We start from the raw sequence: 26,235 nt of genomic DNA on the forward strand, positions 1-26,235 counted from the left end.
AAGAAATAAAATTTAAAAAATCAGTGATGGTAACAACCAACCTTCTCATTCCTGACGTCTATTCAGATTAATGGTTTTTCCTCTAATTAATCTGAGACACTCATCCAGTGTAATTTGGATGACTGTAGCAAAAAATTACTTTCTTATGTAGTTAAATTTTCTTTCAACAGTTGTGGCAAGCCAATACACGGAGAAAAAAAGAAGCCAAATTTTAAAAAGACAAATGTCAAGCTGGCCATATACCATAAGCATTCCAATCCTTAAAGAAAAAAAATCCTCACAAAATTATTTTAAATAAAAATTACCACTCCTCCTCCTCCAAAACCATGTCTCTAGGAGCCTCTCAAAAGCCCTTTCATCACATTGATGAGGGCCCTCCAGACTCTGGGGAATTTCCAACTCCCACCTCTTTATTTTCTCAGGCAGTCATAGGAAAAGAGGTTTTGCTGGAAGATGCCAGCCTGTATGAGTCTTGTCAGGATGTCTCAGGCTTAACCATTTGATGACTCTGACCACCACGAAGATGTAATTTTCACATCATAGTTTACAGAAATTAAGACATGAGCCAAGTCCTGAACCTCCTAAGCTAACAGGACAAAAATGTGTACGATGTATTGCCATAGCAATATTAGCTAAACATCCCAGTCCTCCAGCAGTTAGCTTGGAACCTCCTTATGCCCTGTGCTAGCAGACTTAGCTGTGAACTTTACCTCTGGCACACACTGTGTAATATACTGTAAAGAGTTCTGTTCAATGGGACAGTTGAGCATTGCTGTTTCTCTAATTTCTCTAAACAACTACGTTCTGAGGAGCTTCTTTCAGTTTGGTTACCACACAGTCATATTCTAGTTTCCTAGAGAAATACAATGCATCTCCTCTAAATCTACAACTTTCAGGGTGAGGAGAGAGTTTTCTGTTGTATTTCTATCCATATCATGTCAGCATTTTTATAGCAGCATGGGTAGTACATGTCTGATTTCATGTGGATAATCAATCCAGCTGCAACATTTGCTCAGAGCAAGGTATCACGAGGCAATAATTACGAAAATACCTTCTCAGAAACACAGTTTGTTAATTAAAGGTGAATACCTAGCTAAACTGAGACCTGGTAAGTGTGTGAGACAACTGAAATTTTGCCAGCTTTCAAAAGGAATGAGTTTTGCCCTCTCTGTCTGGAAGCTGCTGCTACTCAGCACGCTGAATGAGTAACGTAGTATGTTAGCTACATTATACTTCACTATCTGCTTAAAAATTACTTTCAGATCAGCATAAAACCTAAGGGTTTTGCAAGAAATAAGTTGGGTTCCAAACCAAAGCAACCACAGATTACTTTCCTACAGGGCTGAAAACCTCAGCCAAAAGCAAGTTTAGCTCCTCTTCACTGCTTGATGATTTCTGGTAGGCAAGCTTTATTCCATAGCATCCCAGTTAAGAAGACTCCCCTTGCTGGTTTTTTAACCACTTCCACCAACCAAGAATGAGAAGGCCAGGAGTCACACCAGGACAAGAGAGTAAGGTCAGGAAAGACGCTGAAGATGATGGCCATAGTACAAGACTGGACGAGGGTCAGAAAAAAGTAGAAGCAAGCAACAGCCACAAGGAAAGCGTAGGAGGAGACTTGGAAGTTATATGAAGACTGTGCAAAATAAGAGATTGGCAACATGTGGGCTACAGGGGCAGAAGGCAAAAAAACATGCCACATTATCACACAATTTCTTTTCTTGATACTCATCTCACTCCTGGCTGAAGCACTGGAACTTCAGGAAACCAAGTCAAGTGACTTGTACAAGTGTTCTCTTTTGCCCATTCTCAATTAAAAACAAAGCCAAACAACAGCAACACAAAGAACCTTCGCAGTCCTAGAAGCAGCAGCAACTTTCAGAAGAACCGAAGGCAAGCCAGACTATATGTTTTGATTGTATCAAGGCCCCACTTTCATTTGTTGTAATTCCTGTGGAACAGTGTTGTGTGGTCATGGGCTAGATAGGACATACCTTGACCACAGATACAGTCTCATGCTTGTCATGGTTAGTTGTCTTGCCCCAAGCAGTCACACACTTTGTGGTTTGTCTTAACAGAAGGGGGAAGAGACAGCATTTGATTAATAGAGTGCTCAATAACCAGCAAGGTTAGTGCTCTGGGTACATTTCTTCAGCCTTGGCATGACTCACTTTCCACAGACACCTTCCAGTCGGAGGCTTGGAGAGTAACCAGCACAGAATTCAGTCACACCAGAATCTCAGAATATGGAGCTAGAGAAGCAACAGCAAGAGAAGGAGTAGCACACACATTGGGCGAAGAGTATGGAATAGCTGGAGACTTAACTCTCAATTTAATACACCAAGGTTAAACAAAGTGCACGGATACTGTTCTGTGGTTGAATAAAGCCAGCCAGACCCAGCCTGCTGCAAGAAAGAAAAATAAAGTCCAGGCAGGAAGAAAAAAAAGCTCAGACTAATCTTCCACATGAATATTCTTTTCTTTTTTTTTTCCTTCACAAAAATATATTTTTTTGTTGTTGTTGTTCCCAAACTCTCCACCCATCTTTTTTTGGCTGTACAACATTTTAAGATTAAATTAAAATGTTCATTTGTTTCAGTTAACATTTTCTGCATGACTGAACATGAGGCATTACCCAACAAAACCCAAAACATAATAACAATAAAAATGTATCTTTGAAACAGATAAAGAAATGCTTTTTTTTTTAATTTAACTCATAAATACTATGGAAACCTCCTTTAAACAACCACTGGAAACATAAAAGAATCAAGGATAGTTGTATATGCTCACTAGTTAACTTCAGCAAAAATTTCCTTAATTCTTAACATGAATACCAGCTAAAATTAGTACATTCACAATATATACATCAAAACCCATGAAGACAGCTATTTGCAACAGCAGTTCTTATAAATCTTAGAAACCTTATCCAAGCACAGCCTCTCTGGTCAGCATTATTACTTTGGCGTACCTGACATTAATGCTGTTTGGTAGATTTTACAGCACACCAAAACACTTGAGGATTTTGAATAAGCCTATGAAGCAATGCTGCATACAACTTTTTCATTAGCAATGTATTCTTACATTTGTCCAGAAAATCTAAGGTTGGCTTTTAGGCCAGTTCCCCAAATACCGTACAACGTGAACACACAAAAAGAACAACCTCAGTCCACAGGGAAGTACCAAAAGTACAACCTCTCTAACTTAGCTTCCAGGCAGGATGAAATTGAGGTGGATTGGTTATTACATCCTACTTATGTCAAGATACTAGGGTCGATTTCTCGCCCCATCTCTCCTCACAGAATCCATGCAATGCTTTATTGTATGTAATAGGAGCTACAGGCTTACCTTTCAAGCCAAAGACAGTAAAACACTGTTCCTGCATTCTTCCTGGACACCAATCTAATTCTGTAAGAAGTATGCCATCTACTGATGCACTATTTACTGTACCATTCTTCAAGCACCTTTACACAACCACTTAATCAAGACCAATCTTACCTTTGTTAGCTGAAAATAAAAATAATACTCCATGAATTTACAAGAAATGACAGTGCTCTAGCAGTCAGTGAAATGTGTTTTATTTTAAGCCACTGCTAAAACAAGAACAAATTTAGTGCAACCTGGAGTTCATAATCTGAAAACTGAATGTTGTTAAATTACTAAAATGGCAAAACTTATCACCATTATACAGTACACAACCTTCATATTTATTGAGTACGGTTACATAAACATTTATAGTTATTCAAACTGCTTTTGGTATACAATTGCATCACTAACTGAGCTGTGAATTACTGTAACACTGCACAAATAAGCAGCAGTTCCAGCAAATTATAATAAATTTTAGTATTAAATACTATTCAGACAGTACAACAGAACAAAGGCCCTCTAAAACTATAACTCCAGCTATACAACAGGAATGTACAAAGATGGTACAAAATAAAGTGACTACAGTGGCTGGGCTCTGTTCTTGCCTCTTCAGAGGTCAAGTAAAGTAAATGCTTGACAGTAGTGGCTCTTGCTGAAAAACCAAAATTCTTCCACCAGAATCATTCCTGGATCTTGTATTTTGATTTGCAAATCAACTGTGTAAAACTAGGGGGTTTTGTGCTGGTGACAGGGTTTACTACTTCCTGTGTTCCCATCTCCAACAATACATGGCTCTTTACAGAAAAGGTCCCAGACAAAGTTACATTAGAAAATGGAACATTTAAAATCTGATACCATTTTTGGGAGACCTAATTAGTCTCGGAATGTGTGTTGCTGGGTTTTTTTGGTTTTGTTCATTAAATAGTTACGGAAAATTAAAAATCAACTTGCAAGAAATTTCCCCTTTATTTTCATTAGCTTTCATTAGCTTTCTTCACTCTAATGCTTAAGTGCTCACTGAGTAACAATTTTTTTTTTTATTAGTGAAAAGAAAATTCATATATGGAAGGTTAAGAAATAAAGAACTAGACTATTCAAAAAGCTGACCAATATCCTCAGAAAAAGAAGTAGTCTATCTGTTACTTGTAGCACATCTATGTGAGAGACTAACATACAAATTCTCTGATACATAATTAATGTCATAGAAGTATCTGCATACGAAAAGCTTCAGTATGAAATTTAGCAATTTAAACTTGGTTAGAAAGCTTCAGGAAACCTTGCTGAAGGAGTATGTATGAAATTATGCTAAGCTACCCACTCTGTCCTTCTACCAGAAGTTACCAGATCTATAGTAGTCAACAAAAGGGAACATCTATTTGCACCTCAACAATTTCAGAGCAGACTGTCACATCATCACCAAGTTAAATCTGATAAAGGTGGCTATGAAGCTAGAATGTCTTAAGAGGCTGCTCGGGCAAGTCATAATTTTCCTCTTGGCCATGGTGCCCTTGGACATGTAACACCTGGCTGACGCCAGCGATTTTTTCCATTGTCTGCAGCAAGGTATTCTGGAACAGACTTTTGCAGAACATCAGTGCTCTCAGTCCTACTGCAAATACAGCACACATACAAGTGGGAAGAAGAGCTATACTGGCACAGCAGGAATCCTGACTACCATGCCTGAGACTGGCTCCTCTGAACTACTATCATAGACATATCAATATTTCAATGGTCTGAACACAGCAGTAAATACACATTATGTGTGGGTGGACAATACCGATTATAGACTGAATAAACATACCATGTGCACAGTATCACAAAGCACAGCACAGCTAATTTGACTTTCACCTCAAAGTCTTTGAAATGCTGACAATTACTTGAACACTCATTAGCTGAATTTTACTTTACGTATCTGTGTTCTCTCTATCTCCTTTCTCAAGTGGAATGAAGTGAAGGGTGTTGCATCTTTGGATTTTTCAGATATTTTCCAGAAGCCAACCAACCAAGGACTTATTTAGAACTTGCTCTCCATCAGATGCCTTCTCTATCATTTCACAATATTTCAGCACTGCTTGCAAGAGATCTCCGACTTTCCAATCTCTTTCTTGCAATCTTCTGGAAAGCTAAGGGGAGACACAAAACATAATATTTTGACCAGCACATCCTGATTAACAGTTACAGAAGTTATTCTTGAAACATGAGCTCATAAGAGATCAGTTGTAATGAGTTAATCGTTATTCCCTCATCTAGAAAAACAAACACTTCCGCAAGCATCAGGCACTTTTCTTTAGGGCAATTTTCACAAACTTTTCTTCTGGAGGGAGTGATATTTTCAAATGATGTGGTGCCACAGGTATGAGGACTGTGGTTCATCAAGACTGCAGAAAACAGGAAATTCTGAACACAAGATTAAGACATTTACCACCCCTCCCAGGCCATTAACGCACATATAAAAAGACAAAACTCAGACTTAATAAAAGGATGTGGATTTTCCTTTCACAACATATAGTGAGTGTGGTTTGGGTGGCACAGATGCTACCCTCAATGAAAACAGTGTCTTCAGAGTGGGGAAATTTTAACATCTTAGGGAAGAGGAAAAGAGGAGGGTGAAGTTAAACTATGACTTGGGAGCAGAGATAAGTGGAGCTGAAAACATATTTTTTTCACTCAGAGTCCAAGTGAAAAAAAATCTTCCTTAGCTTGTGTGTCAAGCTCAGCTACGTGTGAAAGAAAGTCTACCCTAGGACAATGAGGAATTTTCCAGCAGTGCAGGAGTAAAAAAAAACCTCAACAACCACAAAATCCAGCACCTACGCAAACAAACTTTATTCCCTGTAGCTTTTTGGACAACTGTCAATGCTGCGTGTAGCAAACACAATTTAGACACTTAATCTACTTAGTCATTGGAACTGTAGAATTTTATTGCCTTTTATGTTCCCTACCATAACATTTTATATATTGAGTTTAAAGAAAAAAAAAAAAAAACCAAACAGCATTCAGTGAAACACACTCCACAGTTACAAAACTTAAATTTCATAATGTTTGTTTTTCTATGAGACCTGTCAGACTGCAACATGAATTTTTATTAAAAAATCAAAAGGGAGGTTATCTTTCTCTGCTCCTTCACTTAAGTGATGCTCCAAGAGCAACAAGGCAGGTGATGGAATTGCCAGAAAGAATGTGGCATAAGAACATGTATAAAATATTTAATTTTATTTCCTCAAAAAAATGAATGAATAAAAGAGATCCTCTCTAGTCTTGAGTAAAATATATCCTGAACACTAAAACTTTTTTTGGTAAAATAAATAATCAATCACAACATCTTTTCTACATAAAACTGAAACCTGTAGTTATTTCTGTGAATTTTAAAACAGAGCACAGGAAGTAAGAGTTTCATAGCCTACAACAGGCAATATTATTGGTTTATAAAAGAATGGTCATTTTTCTTACGCCACAGGAAAGTCTGACTAACATCCAAAGGCCTACTTCAGCAAATACAGTATAAAACTTCTGTCCAAAGAAGAACATGCCACCATGGTAAGATAATGGAGCTGGCACCCAGCTTTACCAATGTTTCTATTTTAATTTGGTGTTCCAAGTTAAATCCCACTATTTCTTTAGCTGACTAATCTATTTTTCGCTGCCAGATAAGTAAAAAATTGGAGTTTACTCAAAACAGACACAAGGAATGCTAAAACATCTAGGTAAGGTCTAATTAAAAATTGAATACCTATGCTTGTTTAATGCAGGTACTTGCATATCCATGCCTTCAGGCTTCTCAAAAAAAGTCAAGAACTAGCTATTCTAATTTATTGTTTTCTTTTTTCTAGCTCCTAACAAATGTATTTTGTTTCATACATATGTATTTAACTTTCCTGCCTTGCTGAGCACAACATATACCCTTAAGAGTTCATACCCAGCTGCAGCAAGTAATGCCTTGCCCGATACATGCTAAGAGTATCTTACACAGTCACATCACATCAGAGGCTCCTTACTCTGCTGTGAGTAGCTAACATGAATCTTTCCTCCCTTCCAGAATCCACCAACCAGTGGAAATTACTGGTATCAGTGTGATCTAAAGCCCAGGTTCATTTCCCATGTAACTTAGAGAACTCACCGAAGTACCTATGAGATGATCAAAACCCTATAGCTGATAAGAGATCAGCATCAGAAGGTCACTTCATTCTTCTGCTGGGCTGCAGTGCCCTCTGGAGGTGCTTGTCTAGCTTTACAAGTGACAGAATTGCAAATTACTGCTTCTCATTTAAGACCTTCAGTTCGGGTTAGAGATCATTTCAATTGACAAATAAATGGGATGGAATAAAAAACAGGTAACCCTTTCTTGCCCTTTGGGGGAGTGAGAAACATGCATGTGTGTGAAATAAACAGGATTTCAATTCATTTTAACATACCTGCATTTGGAGAACTAAAAATTAATCTATAAAGCTAAGCAAATCAATTAACTATCGTAACATTTCCTGAACTGCATGTCTGCTGCTTGCCTGAAGGTCCTATGTATTATCTTTAGGTGTCAACTGCCAACTTGCTACCAATTTATGACCAAAGTGTCAGGTAGAAAAGCAGAATAATTTTTTAGGAGTGCATACATAATAAGACACTGCTATCTTCCAGAGTGCTTTTCTCAGTATACTGTCTTATTAAGACAGCTAGAATGGTGTTCAGATACAAAGTCAGCAAATAATATCATTCCTGTGCATGCACAGGCACTGGCTTACAACTGTAGCATTACAACTTTGAAATATACTAAGTCAGATCTAGCAGAAGAAACTGATACTTGAGGGAAAACAAACAAACAAAAACACATTAAAAAATGAAAAAAAAAAAAAAGGCACTGGCCATCTATTTTTGGTCTTCCATGTTATATTGCAGTGTAGGATTCAGGTCTGTCTCTTTCTCATCTGCACACAACCAAGACTGTTATGTTATTAACACTTTCATAGGTCCTACTCCACCTGAGTATCTGCAACCCTGCAATTTGTGTATGACAAGCATGAAAGAGATGGGCAGATCTTCAAAAGGTGGCAGAATAACTTAAGAGGGCAGAATGATTGTAGTCACTAAACCCACCTAATTTACATCAATAGAACTTCAGAGAACACTGGACCAGGCATGTCAGAATAGAAGAAGTGAAGTATTTTCTTCCTGGTGTTAAGACACTTATAAACCATAACAGTGAAGGAACATACAAATGTAGGAATTAAACCAAACAGTATCAAACGAAAACAGAAATTGAAAAAAGTATTCTCCAACTGCCTTCCAGTTTATGACAGTATATAGTCCACTAAGTGTCAGAATTAAAGTACAACAAAACATATTTCTGAAAGAATTCTAAATCAAACATACCAGCCTCCAGAAAGAGATCATTGGGGACATTTTTCAACTTGCAAAAACACTCCACACTTCCCAATTTTATGGGCTATTTTAATTAAGAATGTAAGACTCCCTGCTCTCAAGATCAGATACACATACCACACAGTTCACATAGGCAAAAAAACAAAGCTAGCATTCTTTTTCTGAGACAGAAAGGCAGAAGCCACTCCGGAAGACTCAGCCCACGTATGATACCGACTGACCTGTAGGGACCTTTCACAATCTTAACACACATCTACAGCTACTATGCACCATAGATGCACACATTCATCTATGTTAGGGAGTCTATTGTCCATACTGACTTCATCTCCCAGTCACTCCCATTTTCTCATGAAATGATGATTTGAAATATACCATATGAAAAATGCTTTTTAAATCTTTTTCACTTAAAAAAAAGTCGCAATTGTAACCTCTTTTGAGTGGAACAAGGAAAATGAGTTAGTTTTGATCAATATTGTTTTATATATGGTATATGCACAGGCTAAACAGGCTGTTCCATTTTGACTTCTCAGGATTCAAATAATGATTTTCCTCAACAGTGAATACCTCGTTATTTGAGTGACAAATAAAGCATCACAGCAAATGGAAATCAATCAAGTTCTTCCCCTTCCCTCTACCCACCAAACCAAGTACTTACAAAAACAAAATCCCTTGTAGCAGTGTCATGAAAGCGAAGATCAGACACCTCTGTTTCAGAAGCTGCTAGCCACTGGAGAACTGCTCTGAGCTGGGGGTCCACTAGATTTGGTTCCAGATCAACATTCACTATTGCTAAAGTCTTCCGCATTTGCTCCAAACCTAACATTAAAAATAAAATCATCAGATCTATAGCTTCAAATTGTTTCCAAAAAGTCCACAACATGAAAGAAAAAAAAAAAAAAGTCTGGCCTGAAGCATTTCTGAACTTTCACACAAGTTAGTACTGTTTATCCCATTTACAACTGTATGCGAACATAGCTGGGTATTAGAAGGCATCTAAACTTCTCCCCCTCTACTCAGCTCTGGTGAGACCCCACCTGGAGTACTGCATCCAGTTCTGGAGCCCCTATTACAAGAAGGATATGGACATGCTGGAAGGTGTCCAGAGAAGGGCCACCAGGATGATCAGAGGGCTGGAGCACCTCTCCTGTGAGCACAGACTGAAAGAGTTGGGGCTGTTCAGTCTGGAGAAGAGAAGGCTCCGAGGTGACCTTCTTGTGGCTTTCCAGTATCTGAAGGGGGCCTGCAAGAAAGCTGGGGAGGGACTTTTTAGGCTATCAGGTAGTGACAGGACTAGGGGGAATGGAATAAAGCTGGAAGTGGGGAGATTCAGGCTGGATGTGAGGAAGAAGTTCTTCACTATGAGAGTGGTGAGAGCCTGGAATGGGTTGTCCAGGGAGGTGGTTGCAGCCCCATCCCTGGAGGTGTTTAAGGCTCTGGACAGCCTGATCTAGTGTGAGGTGTCCCTGCCCATGGCAGGGGGGTTGGAACTAGATGATCCTTGTGGTCCCTTCCAACCCTGACTGATTCTATGATTCTATATTCCAAATGACAAAGAACTAAACACAGCCTTTCATAGAATGAACAGCAATGGCTCTCATGTTGTTCATTGGTCATTTCCACTTCCAACTGCTATTTTTCCCTATGCCTACACCTAACTCATTTTTTAAGAAGTCTGTGTTTCAGAATTCTTTCCTGTACAGGCAGACTGACCAGACTGCCTATGAACTTTTCCAAAATACAGTGCTGTTTTCACTGAGGTCTATCCAATTTTTCAACACTTCCTCTACAACATGAGTTCCAAAAATTAACACAGTATTGAAAGAAGAGTTGCATTAATAACACAGAGAAACTACGGTATTAGCATCTTCTGTTCCTACACTAGTTTCTGTATCCAGTTATCACAGCAATACTTTGTCACACCTCAGAACCAAATATGCAATTCCAAGTTGGTATTTATGCCTCTATTTCCAGACTGCTGAACTTAACTTGACAGAAACAAGGAACACATTTGCAATAAAAACATATGCTCACATGTAGTTTACCTCAATCTCACTACTCTTCCAATCGAGCTTATGAAAACTAAGGCACAGAAGGTATTCACTCCTAACTGCTAAAGTTAAGGAAGATGAAACAGTTCCCCCAGGAGGTAAGACAAAGAAAATTTTCTAGTGGAGCTTTCAACATAAGCAGGCTTTTGGTGGACAATATTTGTCTAGGAGCCTCAAAACCTATTATCTTTGTAGGATTAAAAAATATATATAAAACAAACTATTGCACTTGATAGAAAGTACTGTGGTAAGATATCACTGGAAAATGTTTATAGATGTTTTAGTTTTATAAAACAGATGCACATTTGCTAATAACAAGACTTTGCTTCAAATTGTTTGGTGAACAAGGTGCAGCTGGTATAGGAAAAAGCCAGGCATTTCTAGATATGACATGAACAAACAACATATCCAGATGTACAAGGCCAGGTACAAAGATTTTCTACCAAGAACGCTATTTAAATGGTCCTACAATGAAAGTAACTGAAACAGTATTTTCAAAACGATAGTAAGATGGCAAAGAAAATACACTGGAAAAATCCTTATTCACAGTATAATGCAGTTTTCTGCATTCCAGGACACACTTGAACTGTGCAAAGAAATAAAATCAAGCACTATTTTAATCAAACAGTTCAAACATCTAAGATGCCAGTCCTTTTTAAGTTGAGACCAGAAGAAAGCTATGGTATAGTGGTAACCTAGATTAAAACTACAGAAAAGAAAATATTTTAATTATTTTGAGGAAAACATACTCAATAATTTGGTTTAATTTTCTTATAAACTCACAATCAGACCCAATTAAAAAAAAACATTAAGGGACATGGTTAATTTCCATACATTTCCCATGAGCTACAAAAAAACAAACAAACAAACAAAACCATAAACAACAACACACCCACCATGGCTAAATATCCTCTGTAAGAGGGTAGAGCTGAGGTTCCCTGTAATGCTTATTTCATCTTCAGAACACGCCCAAAATAAAGAAAAGCACTGTTACATTTTCTCTAACATCAGCTCATCCTTAAACCAGCTGTTCTCATTTGAAGTAACAACCTTTGGCATTTCAGTCAGACTGGAACCGAAGCAGAGCTTCTACAAACTAGAAAACTCTAACACGATCCTGGATAAATCCTAGCTTTTTAATTCACTAAGAAGAGAGTATAGGAAATATCATAGAATCATAGAATCAGTCAGGGTTGGAAGGGACCACAAGGATCATCTAGTTCCAACCCCCCTGCCATGGGCAGGGACACCTCACACTAGATCAGGCTGGCCAGAGCCTCATCCAGCCTGGCCTCCAGCATCACCTCCAGGGATGGGGCCTCAACCACCTCCCTGGACAACCCATTCTAGGGTCTCACCACTCTCATGGGGAAGAACTTCTTCCTCACATCCAGCCTGAATCTCCCCATTTCCAGCTTTATTCCATTCCCCCTAGTCCTATCACTACCTGATAGCCTAAAAAGTCCCTCCCCAGCTTTCTTGCAGGCCCCTTTCAGACACTGGAAGGCCACAAGAAGGTAACATCAGAGCCTTCTCTTCTCCAGACTGAACAGCCCCAACTCTTTCAGTCTGTCCTCACAGGAGAGGTGCTCCAGCCCTCTGATCATCCTGGTGGCCCTTCTCTGGACACCTTCCAGCATGTCCATATCCCTCTTGTAATAGGGGCTCCAAAACTGGATGCAGTACTCCAGGTTGGGTCTCACCAGAGCTGAGCAGAGGGGGAGAATCACCTCCCTTGACCTGCTGGCCACACTTCTCTTGATGCAGCCCAGGATCTGGTTGGCTTTCTGGACTGCAAGTGCACATTGACAGCTCATGTTGAGGTTCTCGTCCACCAGCACCCCAAGTCCCTCTCCTCAGGGTTGCCTTCCAGCCAGTCACTGCCCAGCCTGTACTTGCGCTTGGGAATGCCTTGACCCAATATATTGAATTCATTTTTTTTCATAGTTTCTCATGTCTCCTCTCCCAGGGTTAACATGGCCAGTTTGAATAACTATTTATCTCGAACAGAGCCATGCAGATGCATTGACACAGCTCCGTATCAAATATTTTACAAAGAAGTTATTCTATGCATATAAATTTACACTTTCAACAAGCTGATCAGAGTTCACTACTTTACATTATTAAGTATATGTGTGAGCATCAGGGACTAATATTTCCCAAAAGCTGTACATTTCAGTGCATTAAGAGGTTTATGAAGGGCATTAATCTAAGAATGTATTCTGACACTTGAATGACAACACTATGACATATGATGAACAGAGATAATAGGGTTTTCACCTTGTTTTGCAGGCTACAGAAGAAAAGAATTAAGGAAATAACTCATGTAGAGTGCAGAGGTCAAGAACAGCAGTATATGCTGGCCTTGATATTACCTTCTAGAGCTCCTTTGGAGTCTTCATCTTTATCTTCCGTTCCATCACTGTATTTTAAAACAAAAAGTTAATACAATATGCCCAATAAATGCAGTCAATCCTAAGACTGTAATGAAGGTTAAAGATCAAGAAGATCATAAAATAATTAAGAAATGATCATGAAAAGAAGCTTTGCTTCTCACACCATTTCAGGTTGGAGACAGATTTATCATCAACTTCACAAGATTCACTTTGGGGGAAAGAAGAGAGAAACAAGAGAAGGGCATTAAAAAGAAGCATTGTAACAAAGATGTTTTAAAATAAGAAGAAAACTTACTGATTTTAATTAAGGAGAATAGTTTAGTTTTGTCAAAAGATTGAGGCATCTCATGTCAGAGGTATGAACAGCTGTACGTTAGTCAAAGATGTAATTCATAGTGGCTCTACAAAAATCAATCACCAAGCAATTTTGAGAATTTCCACAAGCTCAAGGAAAACACAGAAATCCTGTAGGAAGCAAGCTCTAATTTGCATGAAAAAGTAAACCTAAAGACTTGTAAAACAGCAAGCAAGAACATGCACAACAGGGACCTTTCATTTTGCAAGCGGGAAACATTCATGAGTTTAGCACAGCAAAATTTAACCATTCGGTATGGATTAATTAATGATAAAATCATATTGTGATTAAGTGAGAAGAGTGAATAATGTATCAGCATAGAAAATGCACCATATATTTATTTTCCAAAACAATGATTTCATGCATTAATTATGAGGAACCCATCTGATTTGTATTTCTCAACTCAACTAACCTGTCTGATGTTGGAAAGGATAAATTCTCCTCATACATATCCCCTTCTAAACCAAGACTGCTCCAGCTACTGCTGTTACCATTACTGCCAGGAGAAGAAGAGAACACAGCTGAACTAGAAAAGAACAATAGCTCAAACTAGAACCTTCAATTCGCTTAGAGCTATTTTGTCAAGACATTTAATGCCTAAGCCAATTTGCTATACCTGAGTGCAAACATGACTGTCAGTGCTATTCAGAGCAGCAATGTGCACTGTAATGCAAAACTGGTTAAGTTTCAGTAGCAGGTGAAAGTATTAATTTGTACTCATTAATTTTCCAGATCAGTGCTAGCAGTAATTTTGTCCTCAAGTCTAAGCACACCGCTTGTTATTTATACGAGCTCAGCAATTTCATTACAATTACTCACAGGAATATGGATTACAGCTATAATGTTTGCTTAAGAACTAGCTAAAAGTTCATAAAATTATACATTGTGAAGATAACCACACAAAATCCTTCTAGCTCATTCCAAAAATCCAATGATTATCTTCAACAGCCAGATGAGAAAGAATTCTTGTAGCAACAACAACAGAAAGAACTTAATTCTGAATATTGTTCTACAAGTTGATATTTTTAAAATATGGGGGTTTATAGATCAGTGAAAACAGTACTAAGAAGATTACTTCACATTAACATCCTGCATTTATTCTATGACTACATTTCAGCCAATGAGAAGAACTGAAAAAACTGAGCATGACCTTACACTGGTATATTTCAGGCATTATAATTAGCACAGTTTGTTAAGCCTGTGCTTATGTACAAAACTGAGTTATTTATCTGATTACAACACTATTCCCCAACTTCAGACCTCCTCCAGAGCACATCTGGAACCCTTCCAAGAATAGAATTTCAAGATGACCAGCAACCTCTGAGAAAGCTAGATTGTCTACTAGAGATGGTATGACAAGCCATGAAGTAACCTTCAGAGAAAACTCTTGCAAGAAGACACTTTCTTCACCTAAGTTCTGTGTGAATGGAAAGCTTCTTTTCCACTTATTCCACACAGTTACAACAGCTTAGCAAGCCTGCAAATATGAACACACCCCAACAGGAAAAATAAAATAAAAAGTTGCAGGTGCTTCGTTCAGCAGATTGTTGCTTATTTAGACTATATGTGCAAAGAACAATCAAAGAGTTCTCCCATGCAAAACAAACACACACAACCAAAAAAGACCAAAATACATAAAGAAAGAGCAGAAGCTTTCAAAGAAAACAAAATGCCATTAGCACAGAAAATGAAAATCCGAGCTTGAGAACATTTCTCCAGCTACTGTGTGAGACTGTTGCATTGTATATGAAATATGGGTTACATGTATAGAAAAGATTAATATAGCCTATTGATACCAATACTTTGCACTCAAACAGCCTCTTTCAGTGAAAGTTATATACAAATAACATAAGAGGAAATAAAAGCTGCTCCAGTTCTTGGACTGGAGTATTTACAATCTAACAGAACGCTCTCATGTGTACTATTATTCTGATTAGGTATGGGATTAATTAATGTTACAGAGGTCAGACTTGGTCTAAAACAATCACATGTATTGAACCATATGATTACAACACACAGCAATGTATGAGACTTTTTTTGCCATCATAACACAAAATGTTACTTTAAGATGATAAATCAAGTGTCTTGAAAGTCAAGTCCTGCAACCACAACGCAAGCAATAAACCAACTACAATAACGCTTAAAGTAGGTCCTCAGCATGCACAAGTAGAATTACAAGAAAAGCTTTTAACATATATATACACCCTATATATGGAAACTGTAACTTAGATCATCTCTTTGAGATTCTGCATTATGTACATACAGTCAATGGCAAGAGGCTTCTGCTCTGAATTTTAACTTAACATGGATGGTCCAGCTCATTCCCTGGAAAAGTCCATGTCTATATCTGTGCCTATACCTATACAGTAACTATAGAGAAATCTTAAGACTATTTTATTTCTAAATTTAAATTGCTAACATTGACAGGCAAAGCAAAAGATACAAGCACACCCTGCATAACTAACTTTACCAGTTTTCTTAGAAAACTTTTATTCCTATTTCCATCCATGCAGAGATCACGCTTTGGTAATGCTTTCCAAGTTGCCTTGCTCCTTTGTTTACACATAGTTTAATCCCCTGTGAGGTACTGAAGTACAATTTTCATATTGATCTGAGACACAGAGGGCATAGATTGCTTCAACAGAGCTACTATAAAAGCATCTTTTTTTTAGTCCTGAAGTAAAGCAAAGCAAGGTAAACTGAACTGGACCACTGTAAGATGTTTTCTGGGGACTGTACTTCTGTGTTCCAAAAAAAAAAAATTAAAAAAAAATTCAGCTACCATTAATGGAATCTCTAGGTTTATTATTAGGAAGGTAATTTCCAAAGTGTCAGCTATAGGAGTGCAAGTACCAGTATTCAATGAATATTGCAAACAGCCTGGAAAACACAGAAGGAAGGGAGAGGCCTTTCCTTACCAAGTTAAACTTGTTTAATGTTCACTATCCCATATAATTACATTATACCAGCATGACAAACAAATTGGTCTAATGGCATCTAGTACATCAAAGATGTTACAAGCAAGAGTGCTGACAGCTTCTTACACACAAGGAAGCCACTTGCATTAAGAAATAGCTGCCAGGAAAGTAGTACTACCTGATAGTACATTTAAATGTTTCAAATTGACATGGTATACATATAATCTGCACAGTAATTTTTAAACAGATGGCCCCAACTATAAAACAAACAAACAAAATCACCACAATGAACCAAACCCCTAAACAAAAACAAAAACAACAGAAATCCACAGAAAGTATCAAAACCCCAAAATTTCAACAGTTGTAAACTGCATAATGAATGTCTGCCCCATGAGTGAATGCCATTTTATTGTTTAAGAAAAGCTTATGTTAAAAACAGGACATAAAAGTAACAAATCTTTATCACCGTCATGCAATTTTTTATTTCCTTAGAAGATGCTAACACTGTTCCATTAATGTGTTATTTCTGAATCTGGTTTTGTTATATGTCTTCCCCCTCCCCCACACCTTTTTACACAGAGCAACAACTGTAGATCCTGCCAATTCCACCTGCTAAAACTCAACAACACAAACAAATGCTTGTGCTGCTACTAATCCAAAGTTAGTTTTGTAAAACAATTGGCACATGCAGGTTTCCTCTGAAAACATCTTCCTATACAAATCTTCCTTCCCCTTCTCTGAGTAAAATGGCAACTGAGGACATTCCTCCTCTAATGGATCACAGATTCCTATTACAAGTTAGAGAATTTACTTTCTTTTCATTTAAATCAGTTTTGGAGATAATAAACAAAAAATAGAACATGGGTATTACAGGTCCAAGAATTTTTTTAAACATTTCTTCCTCCTGCCCCCCCTTCAACTAACCCATATTCTGTTGACTGGTAATATGCTGAATACCCCTTATTGTACTCAATTTCATTATTTAAGTCTAAATCATTTTGACTCGTCAGATGATGCTTTATTAAAGTAACTTTAAGGCAATGTATTCTTTAACAAAAATATTCAGTGGTGTAAGTGATAAGTTATAATAGTAGTTTGATTAAAATATTTAGTTAAGCTAAACATGAAAAATACTGTAGACATTTAAGTGAATGGTTTCTTTTTTGTACCAAATAGTTCAACATTCCACAAAGATGTATATCTCCTGTATTTTCTTTAATCCAATGATGCTAGAAGTACTAGCCAATAAGAAAAAGCTTCTCCCCCATTTCTGCTATTTTTCAATGGAAGCATTAAACTTTCTATGGTAACAGAAGTGCTGTATCAAATCATAAACAAAGTTTACTAATTCCTCATATATTCCTTATACAGAAGCTCAGGCTATGACTCTTCAGTATAATTTTCCCTGGCAACAGGCAGAGGCATTGCCGATTTTTAAAATTCACATTCTATTCTTCATTAGTTACCAACCAGCCAGAGGAAGCATAGCGAGAATGCCTGTGGGAAAAGTTACTGCCCTGAACAGGTAAGTTCAGATATTATACGCCTGTAAGTTCATGATTAGTAGTGCATAAATACCCCACCAACATCAGTTTGGACAGTTTATGAATTTAAATCCACAAAAAGACAAAAAACCCCTGTTAAAGTTCCTTGTACAAATTAAACTCCTATTGCTTCTTTTTGAGGATAGGTGAATTCACATAAAACATGTTCTTAATGCCTAAACATTTCAGAACACAACTCATAACTCATAAGCAGTCCTTTCAAGCTGTATTTTATATACAGTGGTCATTTTTAAAATGCCTGCTAATACTTTAATTACATATGTACTACTTCACTTGATGTGACTCCCTGGCAGTAATGACAATGTACCCTCCACAAGCTTTCCAATGCATAGGATGAACATTTGTGGGCAACAGCATTTTGTAAGGGAACACAAATCTAACATTTTAAATAAAACTCATCACGTGCTGAAGATAAAATAATCTCTTCTTCCCCGAGCCCCTGGAGAAAGACACTTGATGCCAAGTTATTTCATGCCAAGATAACTGTTTAACTATACTAACATGTTTATAGTTACCTGTCACTGAGGTGAAGAAAACTGCTGCTCTCATCAGGATGCTCATCTTCAAAACTCAGATTGGACCAACTCCCAGTGCTATCATCACCAATACTAAGACTCATCTGCTGGCTAACAATAGATTCCACAGAGTGAAATCCTTCTCTTCCAGCCGAGCTGAACGAACATTCAAGACAAAAACATCACTGCATTTCTTATCAATCTGTGTTAGCTTACTTACAGCAATTTAACACCATTTTAAAGACCTTATATTCCAAGGGAAAAAAAAAGGAGAGAATCCACTAATTTGTACCCTATGCTTAACAAAAGAAATGGAGCAACCATGGTTTAGCAGTAGTGGCAGGATTGCAAGCTCTAGGCAAGTGGTTGGACTTGATGATCTCCAAGGTCTCTTCCAAACTCAACAGTTTTATGATTCTGTAAAAGAATCTTGACATTTTAACAGGCTGTAGGCCAAGGCCTGCTGTTTGGGATTTTTTCACTAGAAGACAAAGGGAGCAGCACACATAATTCTCTCATTTGCCATAGAGTATAGAAGGTATTATAGCCTTAAGGATGGCCTATCAGGATGAAGGTTTTGAGCAGAAGACTTACCATTTTTAACTAGTTCCCATAGAAGAATTTATCTTTTTCCCTTGCCTGCTTTTGATACAACCATTATAGGCAAAGTGCTTAAATATACACCAGTGTTTAAAATATTAGTATTCTATGCTTTTATAAAGGTCTTTCTGTAGATACAAGTTTGTTTTCCTGCTTCAGGGAAATGTAGCAATGCAGGACTTGAATAGAATTTTCCCCCAGGAAATAAATTTAATTATTTATCCATAAAACAAGGCAGCAAGCATGAGCAAGAAAAGGTAGTCTTTAGAAGACACTTTGAAGTATCCAGTTTGGTAATTTTAAAGGAGTTTGAGCTCCTTATAAAAAAAGTTACAATATGAGAACATATCTTTATGAACTAACTTTCAGGGCCAAACTGTGATTAACTATATACAGATGAAGTTGTAAAATGTTTAACAAAAATGATCATCCTACTACCATCATAACAAGCAGCCACGGTATCAGTCACTATTCAAAGAGCCAACCAGCACAACATCACTGGTAACACTTAGCTCCAGTGAGTGCAACTTTGTGCAATTGGGTTGCTTGAACTGGAACCCATCACAAAGGTGATTTTTTTTCCTCTCATTTTTATTCAGTTACACTGGCACTGGCAGCAGTTATTTTTACCACACAAGGCAGCTTCTCAAGAAACATATGCATTATGTACCATACAGTATATGACAAGGTAAGCAACATTTATAAATTCTGTCATACTAAAACCCTAATGTCTCCTTGTCACACATATAAGAATAAACAGCATCTCAAGGAACCCTTCATTCATTGCCTTCATATTCTAACTAGGATTTTAAAGACTATTTTAAAGAAGTGATTCAAAAACTGTGTCATCTTTCTATTGTATAGAAAGCCATTGCCACATCGCTCCTTTTTTTTTGTCACACACCGAGGACTCAGTTCAGTTGTGCAGAGCCACAATATATATCTTATGAGCACTTTTATGCTGCTAGTATGTATGTGTGCCATATTAAATCTTGAAAACTTTAGTTCAGTCTCTCTATGGCCTTTAACCACTGAACATTAAAAAAAAAAAAATATATATATATATATAAAAATCAACCCCCTCTAGAAACCAGGGGATGAAACCTGTAGATAGCGTTGAGAATCCCTCCCCCAAAAAGTAAGAAAATAAGTATTTCTAAAAATTGAAAACAAAAAGCAACGTGGCAAAGCTTGCTTTTGGACCCAAAGAAGAGGAGATACTTCGTCACTAATACACTACACACTCTGTTTTAACAGTTGTTGTTTGTTGCAAAGTTACTGTGGCATATATTTCCTATTCATACACCTATTAAAGGAAACAGTGTGTTTATCAAAGGCCAATATACAAGAATTTAAGTCAGTTTCTTGCCTATTGTACCACTTTTTATAAGCTAAAGTTTGTTCTGGCAAATTGATTTTCTTAAAATAAGGGGCTGTGAGGCTTTTTTCAATAATAGTGTCCAATAATAAGGACACCATCACAACAAAGCCATAATCAGAATAAAGCCTTCATACTATAAAATAATGGCTAGTCTGATGAGTACCAGATGTTGGTACCAGATTTTGCTTTGGCAAAAAGAAGAAATACAGGTAGGGAACAAACTTGGATTCTGCCATGGCTTGCAGAGAAACCAACCCCCATAAGGTCTATTATTCTCTCCTGTAGGTAAAAAATAACAGCATTTCAAGTTGAAATACTAAGTTCCTCTTGTTAGTCACCTAATGGAACACATGCGTGCTGATATACATAGAAACCCCGATTTCAAGCTGCCACAGGTGGAAAAAAGTAATGTTTTTCTAGTTCTTAATCATTCAAATATCACCAGAAGAATAAAAAAAAACCCAAAAAACAAAAAACCAAACATTCAGAACATAACATGTATGATTCTTGAAAAAAAAAAACCAAAAAACAAACTTCTTCTGAGCACATATTTGCAGGAACAATCCTTCTCTCTCTAGTACAGAACACAACAAATAAGAGAAAATTAGTATTACCTCATGTTAACTGCCTGACCAATATTAGTCATAGCTGATGTCATTATTTCAGTAGTAAGGCTTTCAGCAAAGCTGACTCCTTCTTGTCCAATACCACTGTCAGCTGTCAGACTTGCGTAACTGAGCTCTCCTGCTTTCTCCACAGCTGCGGTGGCCCCCTTCTCAGAAAACATCGTCTTCTGTTCTACATCCACGTGAATCTTAGGAATATCTAGCTGAAACATTCTTGATTTTTGACAGGCACCATTCAATCCAGAATGCAGAACACGCCTCACTGGAATGGAGGATTCTTGTGCGGGTAGATAATGAGATGTAGTTTCTGTACAGTACCGATGTTCCTTCATACTGCAGCATCTACAGACAGTTCCAGAAAAAGGAGACAGTTTCTCAGCATATGAGAGTCTATCCCCATTTTTCCTGTTTTCAGCCACATGGAGAACAGCCGATTCTAAACCCATTTCTAGAGTATCATCTGCCACTTTCCTAGCATATTGTTCTATAGCTTGAATTATGCCTTCACTGTAGCCACTCTCGTTTAAACTGCCTGTACTATGATACAGTTTATGATCTGGGGAGAAAGGAAGAACTGTCCTAGAAAATCTTGTTTTAAGAAGGTCCCCCGTGCCTTCATCAAACTCAGTCTTTTTATATAGACAGGAATCTGTTAGAGACTTTGGCAAACACGTTCCCGATGTTTTCAGTTTCTTCCTGACATCACAAGTGATACTGCGAGCCAGGGATTCTGAGAAGTGTAACAACTCTGCACATTCTGATCTTTGTGTCCCGATGCTCCTTCCGTACGTTTGGTTTTCATAGCAATGAATGCCACTTTTCACTTGCTGTACTGCATCTTTACTCACTGGTTTGATCAACTCCAGCTTACCATTCACCTGTGCGTTTTGCCCAGAAAATGTCTTTCTATTGTATCTCAATTTGGTTTTTCTAGCAGCTTGCTGTAAGCCTGATTTGATAGACCTGTATGCAAGTCTGCTAGCATACTGATCCATTAAGAGTTCAGCATTGCAACCTTCTCTTTTCAAAACACGTATAACATGATCGGCATATTCATCAGTCACACTTTCACAGCTTGGGTATTTGGAAGTCAAACCTGTCAGGCTTGAACTTTGTGGTAAAGGAAGCACAGATGAGTCTCTCTCCCCCAGCCACTGCTCCTGCACTGGACCGCACCGTTCTTTTGAGCTATTATCACCTTTTCTCACATAAAGACACTCCAGCTGACAGTTAGCCCGCTTCAACCTCCACAATTTACAGTGCCTTGATTTCACAATTTTCTTGGCCTCATTGATGACTCTTCCTGCCATATCACCTGCATAATTCCATACAGGACTGTACATCTCTTCTGGGATACTTATAAATGCAGTATATCCACATCTTTTGTTTTGTATACCTAACTGAACCTGTCTATCAGCTTCTCTTTCATTTGTTTTACCATCTAAATGGGACGCAGCCATTCCAGTCGCTATTGAAATTATATGGCTAGCTAAGCAATCTGCATACTGAATTGTTTTCTCTGAATGTTCCCCTTTCTCAGTGGGCATTACAGAATGATCTTCATCTTCGCTACTTTCCACTTCTTCAGAAAGTGACCGCATGAGTTTCAACATAAATTCCTCATTTTCTAAAGAGTCATGTTCAGTTTCAGACAAACCAGTAACGGATGGATTGTATGGTGTAGAAGGTGGTGTTGCTGGTGAAAATTCCTTTGCTAATTCTCCCTTGAGTTTTTTAGATAGTTTTCTAAGGTTTCTTTCAGAACTACCTTGGCATGGTACTAAAGGAGTTGGTGGGGGCGTGTCAGGCATTACACAGGTATTTCCATCTTTGAGTCCTGATTTATCTTCCACCAGCAAGGCATCTTCACTGCCAAACATCACTGAAGAAACATTACTTGCATGCAGAAAACCTGCCTGCCTGGAAGACAAAGGTCCTGATGAGGGTTTCTGAGTATCATGGTCTTTCGAGGACTTGTTTGCTACTGAGCAGCTTCCTGTGCCAGTCAAGTCTTCTGTAAGATGCCCAGCAAAAGTCACATTGGAACAAGGTGGTGGAGATTTTAATGAAAACCTGCGTCCTTTTTGTTCCTGCCAACAATCTTTAGATTCTGAAAAACACTGAACTGAATGACCTGGAGTAAGAAGAAATTTACATGGATTATTCAAAGGCATCTGTCGTTGCACAATTATAGAAACATTACTTTGCTTCTCAGCCTCTTGCTTCTTGATCACACATTGTTCTTTTCCACAGGTATCTGCACAAGTCTGTGAGCCCACATTACATGGTAAATTCCCACTAGTGTTGCATAACGTAGTTTTACTTTCATCTATAGACTGGCTTATGACATAATTGACCAAGTGATCTGCAAACATATCCTTGGGATAATCTTGACCAATACATTGCACATAAGGTTTTTTATCTATTATTTTTCTTGTTACACAATCTGTATACTCCTCTACCGCTTTTGTTACTCTACATGAAGTTATGGCTTCGTAAGCTTCATTTACTACCATATCTACCATAGTTCCAGAGAAAGTACTAATGCTTTTTGACTCACTTGTTAATTCTGAATTATTGTTCATTCCAGATCTGTTATTTGTTTGTTTGGTATCATTTTTTTTGAATAAGAAGGATGGAGTACTTTCAATACTTTGACTGTGATCTGAAGTTAGGTATATATTTCTGAAAGAACTAATTTCCTCCTCTCTCTTTCTGCTTGTGAAAAATGGATGGGTAGAGTCTTCATATACTTTCATACTGCCATCAGAATTTGCAGCAGTGGATAGTTTTGCTTCGTAAGTATCACAGGAAACTTCATGTTGACAAAGAGCTCTTCCAGCTAAGGGCACAGGTATTGAACTTACAACACCGGAGGTGCAAAAGAGAGCTTGCTGTACTGTATATTCCTTCTTGGAATCTTGAATTGGCTTCAGTGCTACCCTATCATTAAAATTAGGAGAAACTGTGGAAGTCTGTGTTGACTCTAACATACTTTCTGCACTCACGTATTTAATGTTGTCCATGGATACACTAATGGCTGCTTGTGTTGTGAAAGTCACATCAACCTGAGATAGTTCAATAAAAGCCTCTTGAATGACAGACTCAGACAAATCTCTGGCATAGGATCTTACCACTTTATCTTCATAATCAAATGATGAAGGCTGTGCAGCTGTAGGTGTCGAAGGATATGAAAACTGGCATACTTCCATGATTCCCTCAAACACAAGTTCTTCAGCAAGGTCTGCTGCAAACTGTGCAACAGTGTTGGTAAATATTTGTTTCTGCACGTGCCGCAGCTCTTTCAAAGCCCCAGTTATAGCTTCACTCACCAAAAAGTTTGCTATCCCATTAATGGCACGTTCCTTCAGGGCGATTGCTCTACGTCTTCCAATCTCATAAAAAGCCATTTGAAAGACTGAAGAAGTCAACCTAGCAGCCAAATGACAAAGTGCATTGGTGCATGAAGACACACCTTTTTGCAAGTCTTTAAATGCACTGCCAAAACTTTTTTCAACTAATTCGGTTGCAAATTTTTGAATGCTATCTCTAATCATTAATGACTTATGTTTAGATTTAGCTTTTTTATCTGGCTCCTTACTAGTTTTCATTTGGAGATCTGCAGCTTGACCTTTTCTCTCTTTCAAAGTAAATCCCTTGTGCTTTGAACCATTTCCTGCACATATCTGTTCTGATGAAGACTCAGAATGAAAAACAGAACCCAGTATTTCACACGAAACTCTGTCAGCATATGATGAATAATTATAAACTGCATCACGGTGATTTTGACCTGTCCCATCTCCACCGAGATTAATTCGACATAAACATTCAGAAGAACCACAGCTCCCTAGGGGACTGAAAGCCGATGATCTAATAGGGCTGAACAAGCCTCCATTCTCTTCCCCTGATGTTCTAACTGGGCGAGGAGAATCTGGGACATCAAAGATGCTGCTATACGGTGATTCTGGTTTACGAGGAGTTGGTTTCCTTACATTGGCTGGGAGAATGGGACGATCTAACTTGAATTTCTGAGGGTTCATTGCAACGCTTGAAGATGACAATTGTTCATGTGCAGTCCTCCTTTTCTGGGAGGGATTCCCTAGGATGGGATCCCTAATAACTTTACAAGATTTTTCCAAGGCTTGTTCCAGCTCATCAAACCGATCAAAACTATCAAAAAATTCACTCACTTCTGAGTCTGAATCCTCTATACCATCTTTCACTACTGGAATTTTTGGCAGCTGAAGTTTTGCCTTCATGCTTTTTTGATACCCTTCCTCATCTAAGAAGATGATAGGGCTTGGGCTGGAGCAATCGGACTCAGAGGATTCAGCTGGAGAGGAAGAAAACAATGTTTTACATAAAAAATTAACACCTTGATCAGAAGGATTATATGGCTTATAGAAACTCCTTTGTATCCAAGGATCCGAAATTGAGGTCGTAACTGAGTTTTTTACTGAAGACAATTCCTTAAGTCCTAACATATCAATCAAAGTAGAAGATCTGGCAGATGACTTTCGACGTGCAGAACCTACAAGGATCTTTGAGTCGACAGCTTCTATGCATTGAGCAGGAATGGTCTGTGAAGAAGCATCTCGATGGTTTTGAGAAGTAAAGTTGCTTGCACCTGAAAAAACACACACACACAAATGTAAAAGAGAAGAATGCTTCAAAACCAAGGATTTCCACAGAACTACAGAAAATGGAAGACAAATTTTGATGACAACTGCTAGCTTGTTATTGTTGCAAAATGCTAGCTGTTCTTTCATGAATAAAGCAATTTTTGTTGGTTTTTTTTTTTTCCAAATCCTATTGTACCAACCTAACCACTGACAAATTAATGTAATTTTTAGCATATGAAGTAGACCAAGATTATATTTGACCTGCATCTGACAATGTGATTAGAATCTTTGATTTGTGAGTTAAGAAACTGTAGTGAGAAAAACTGCAAAAAATGGAATTTTCCATTGCTTAATAACCCTTTACAAAATGTGACTGAACTAAAAAAATTACTAATCATTTGTATTTACTTTTTCACGAAATCCCAACAATTTCAAATACTGCTGGCTACATGTCAACAGCAAGAAAGAACTTA

General features: G+C 37.9%; 1 protein-coding gene across 1 annotated transcript in view; it reads right to left on the reverse strand.

The window, feature by feature from the left end:
* Positions 1 to 5,196: 5,196 nt before the first annotated feature.
* The window catches only part of AKAP11 (A-kinase anchoring protein 11), a 34,134-nt gene continuing 13,095 nt past the window's right edge, over positions 5,197 to 26,235 (reverse strand). The window contains exons 6-11 of the mRNA XM_054384857.1: positions 21,129 to 25,767; positions 18,534 to 18,689; positions 13,948 to 14,061; positions 13,160 to 13,206; positions 9,392 to 9,552; positions 5,197 to 5,486 (exon numbers count right to left, since the gene is read on the reverse strand). Coding sequence (XP_054240832.1) covers positions 5,340 to 5,486; positions 9,392 to 9,552; positions 13,160 to 13,206; positions 13,948 to 14,061; positions 18,534 to 18,689; positions 21,129 to 25,767 — 5,264 coding nt within the window. The 3' untranslated portion in view covers positions 5,197 to 5,339. The remainder of the gene's footprint in view (positions 5,487 to 9,391; positions 9,553 to 13,159; positions 13,207 to 13,947; positions 14,062 to 18,533; positions 18,690 to 21,128; positions 25,768 to 26,235) is intronic.

Source organism: Indicator indicator, chromosome 1, assembly GCF_027791375.1.
Source record: "Indicator indicator isolate 239-I01 chromosome 1, UM_Iind_1.1, whole genome shotgun sequence".
In the NCBI taxonomy this organism is placed as follows: Eukaryota; Metazoa; Chordata; class Aves; order Piciformes; family Indicatoridae; genus Indicator; species Indicator indicator.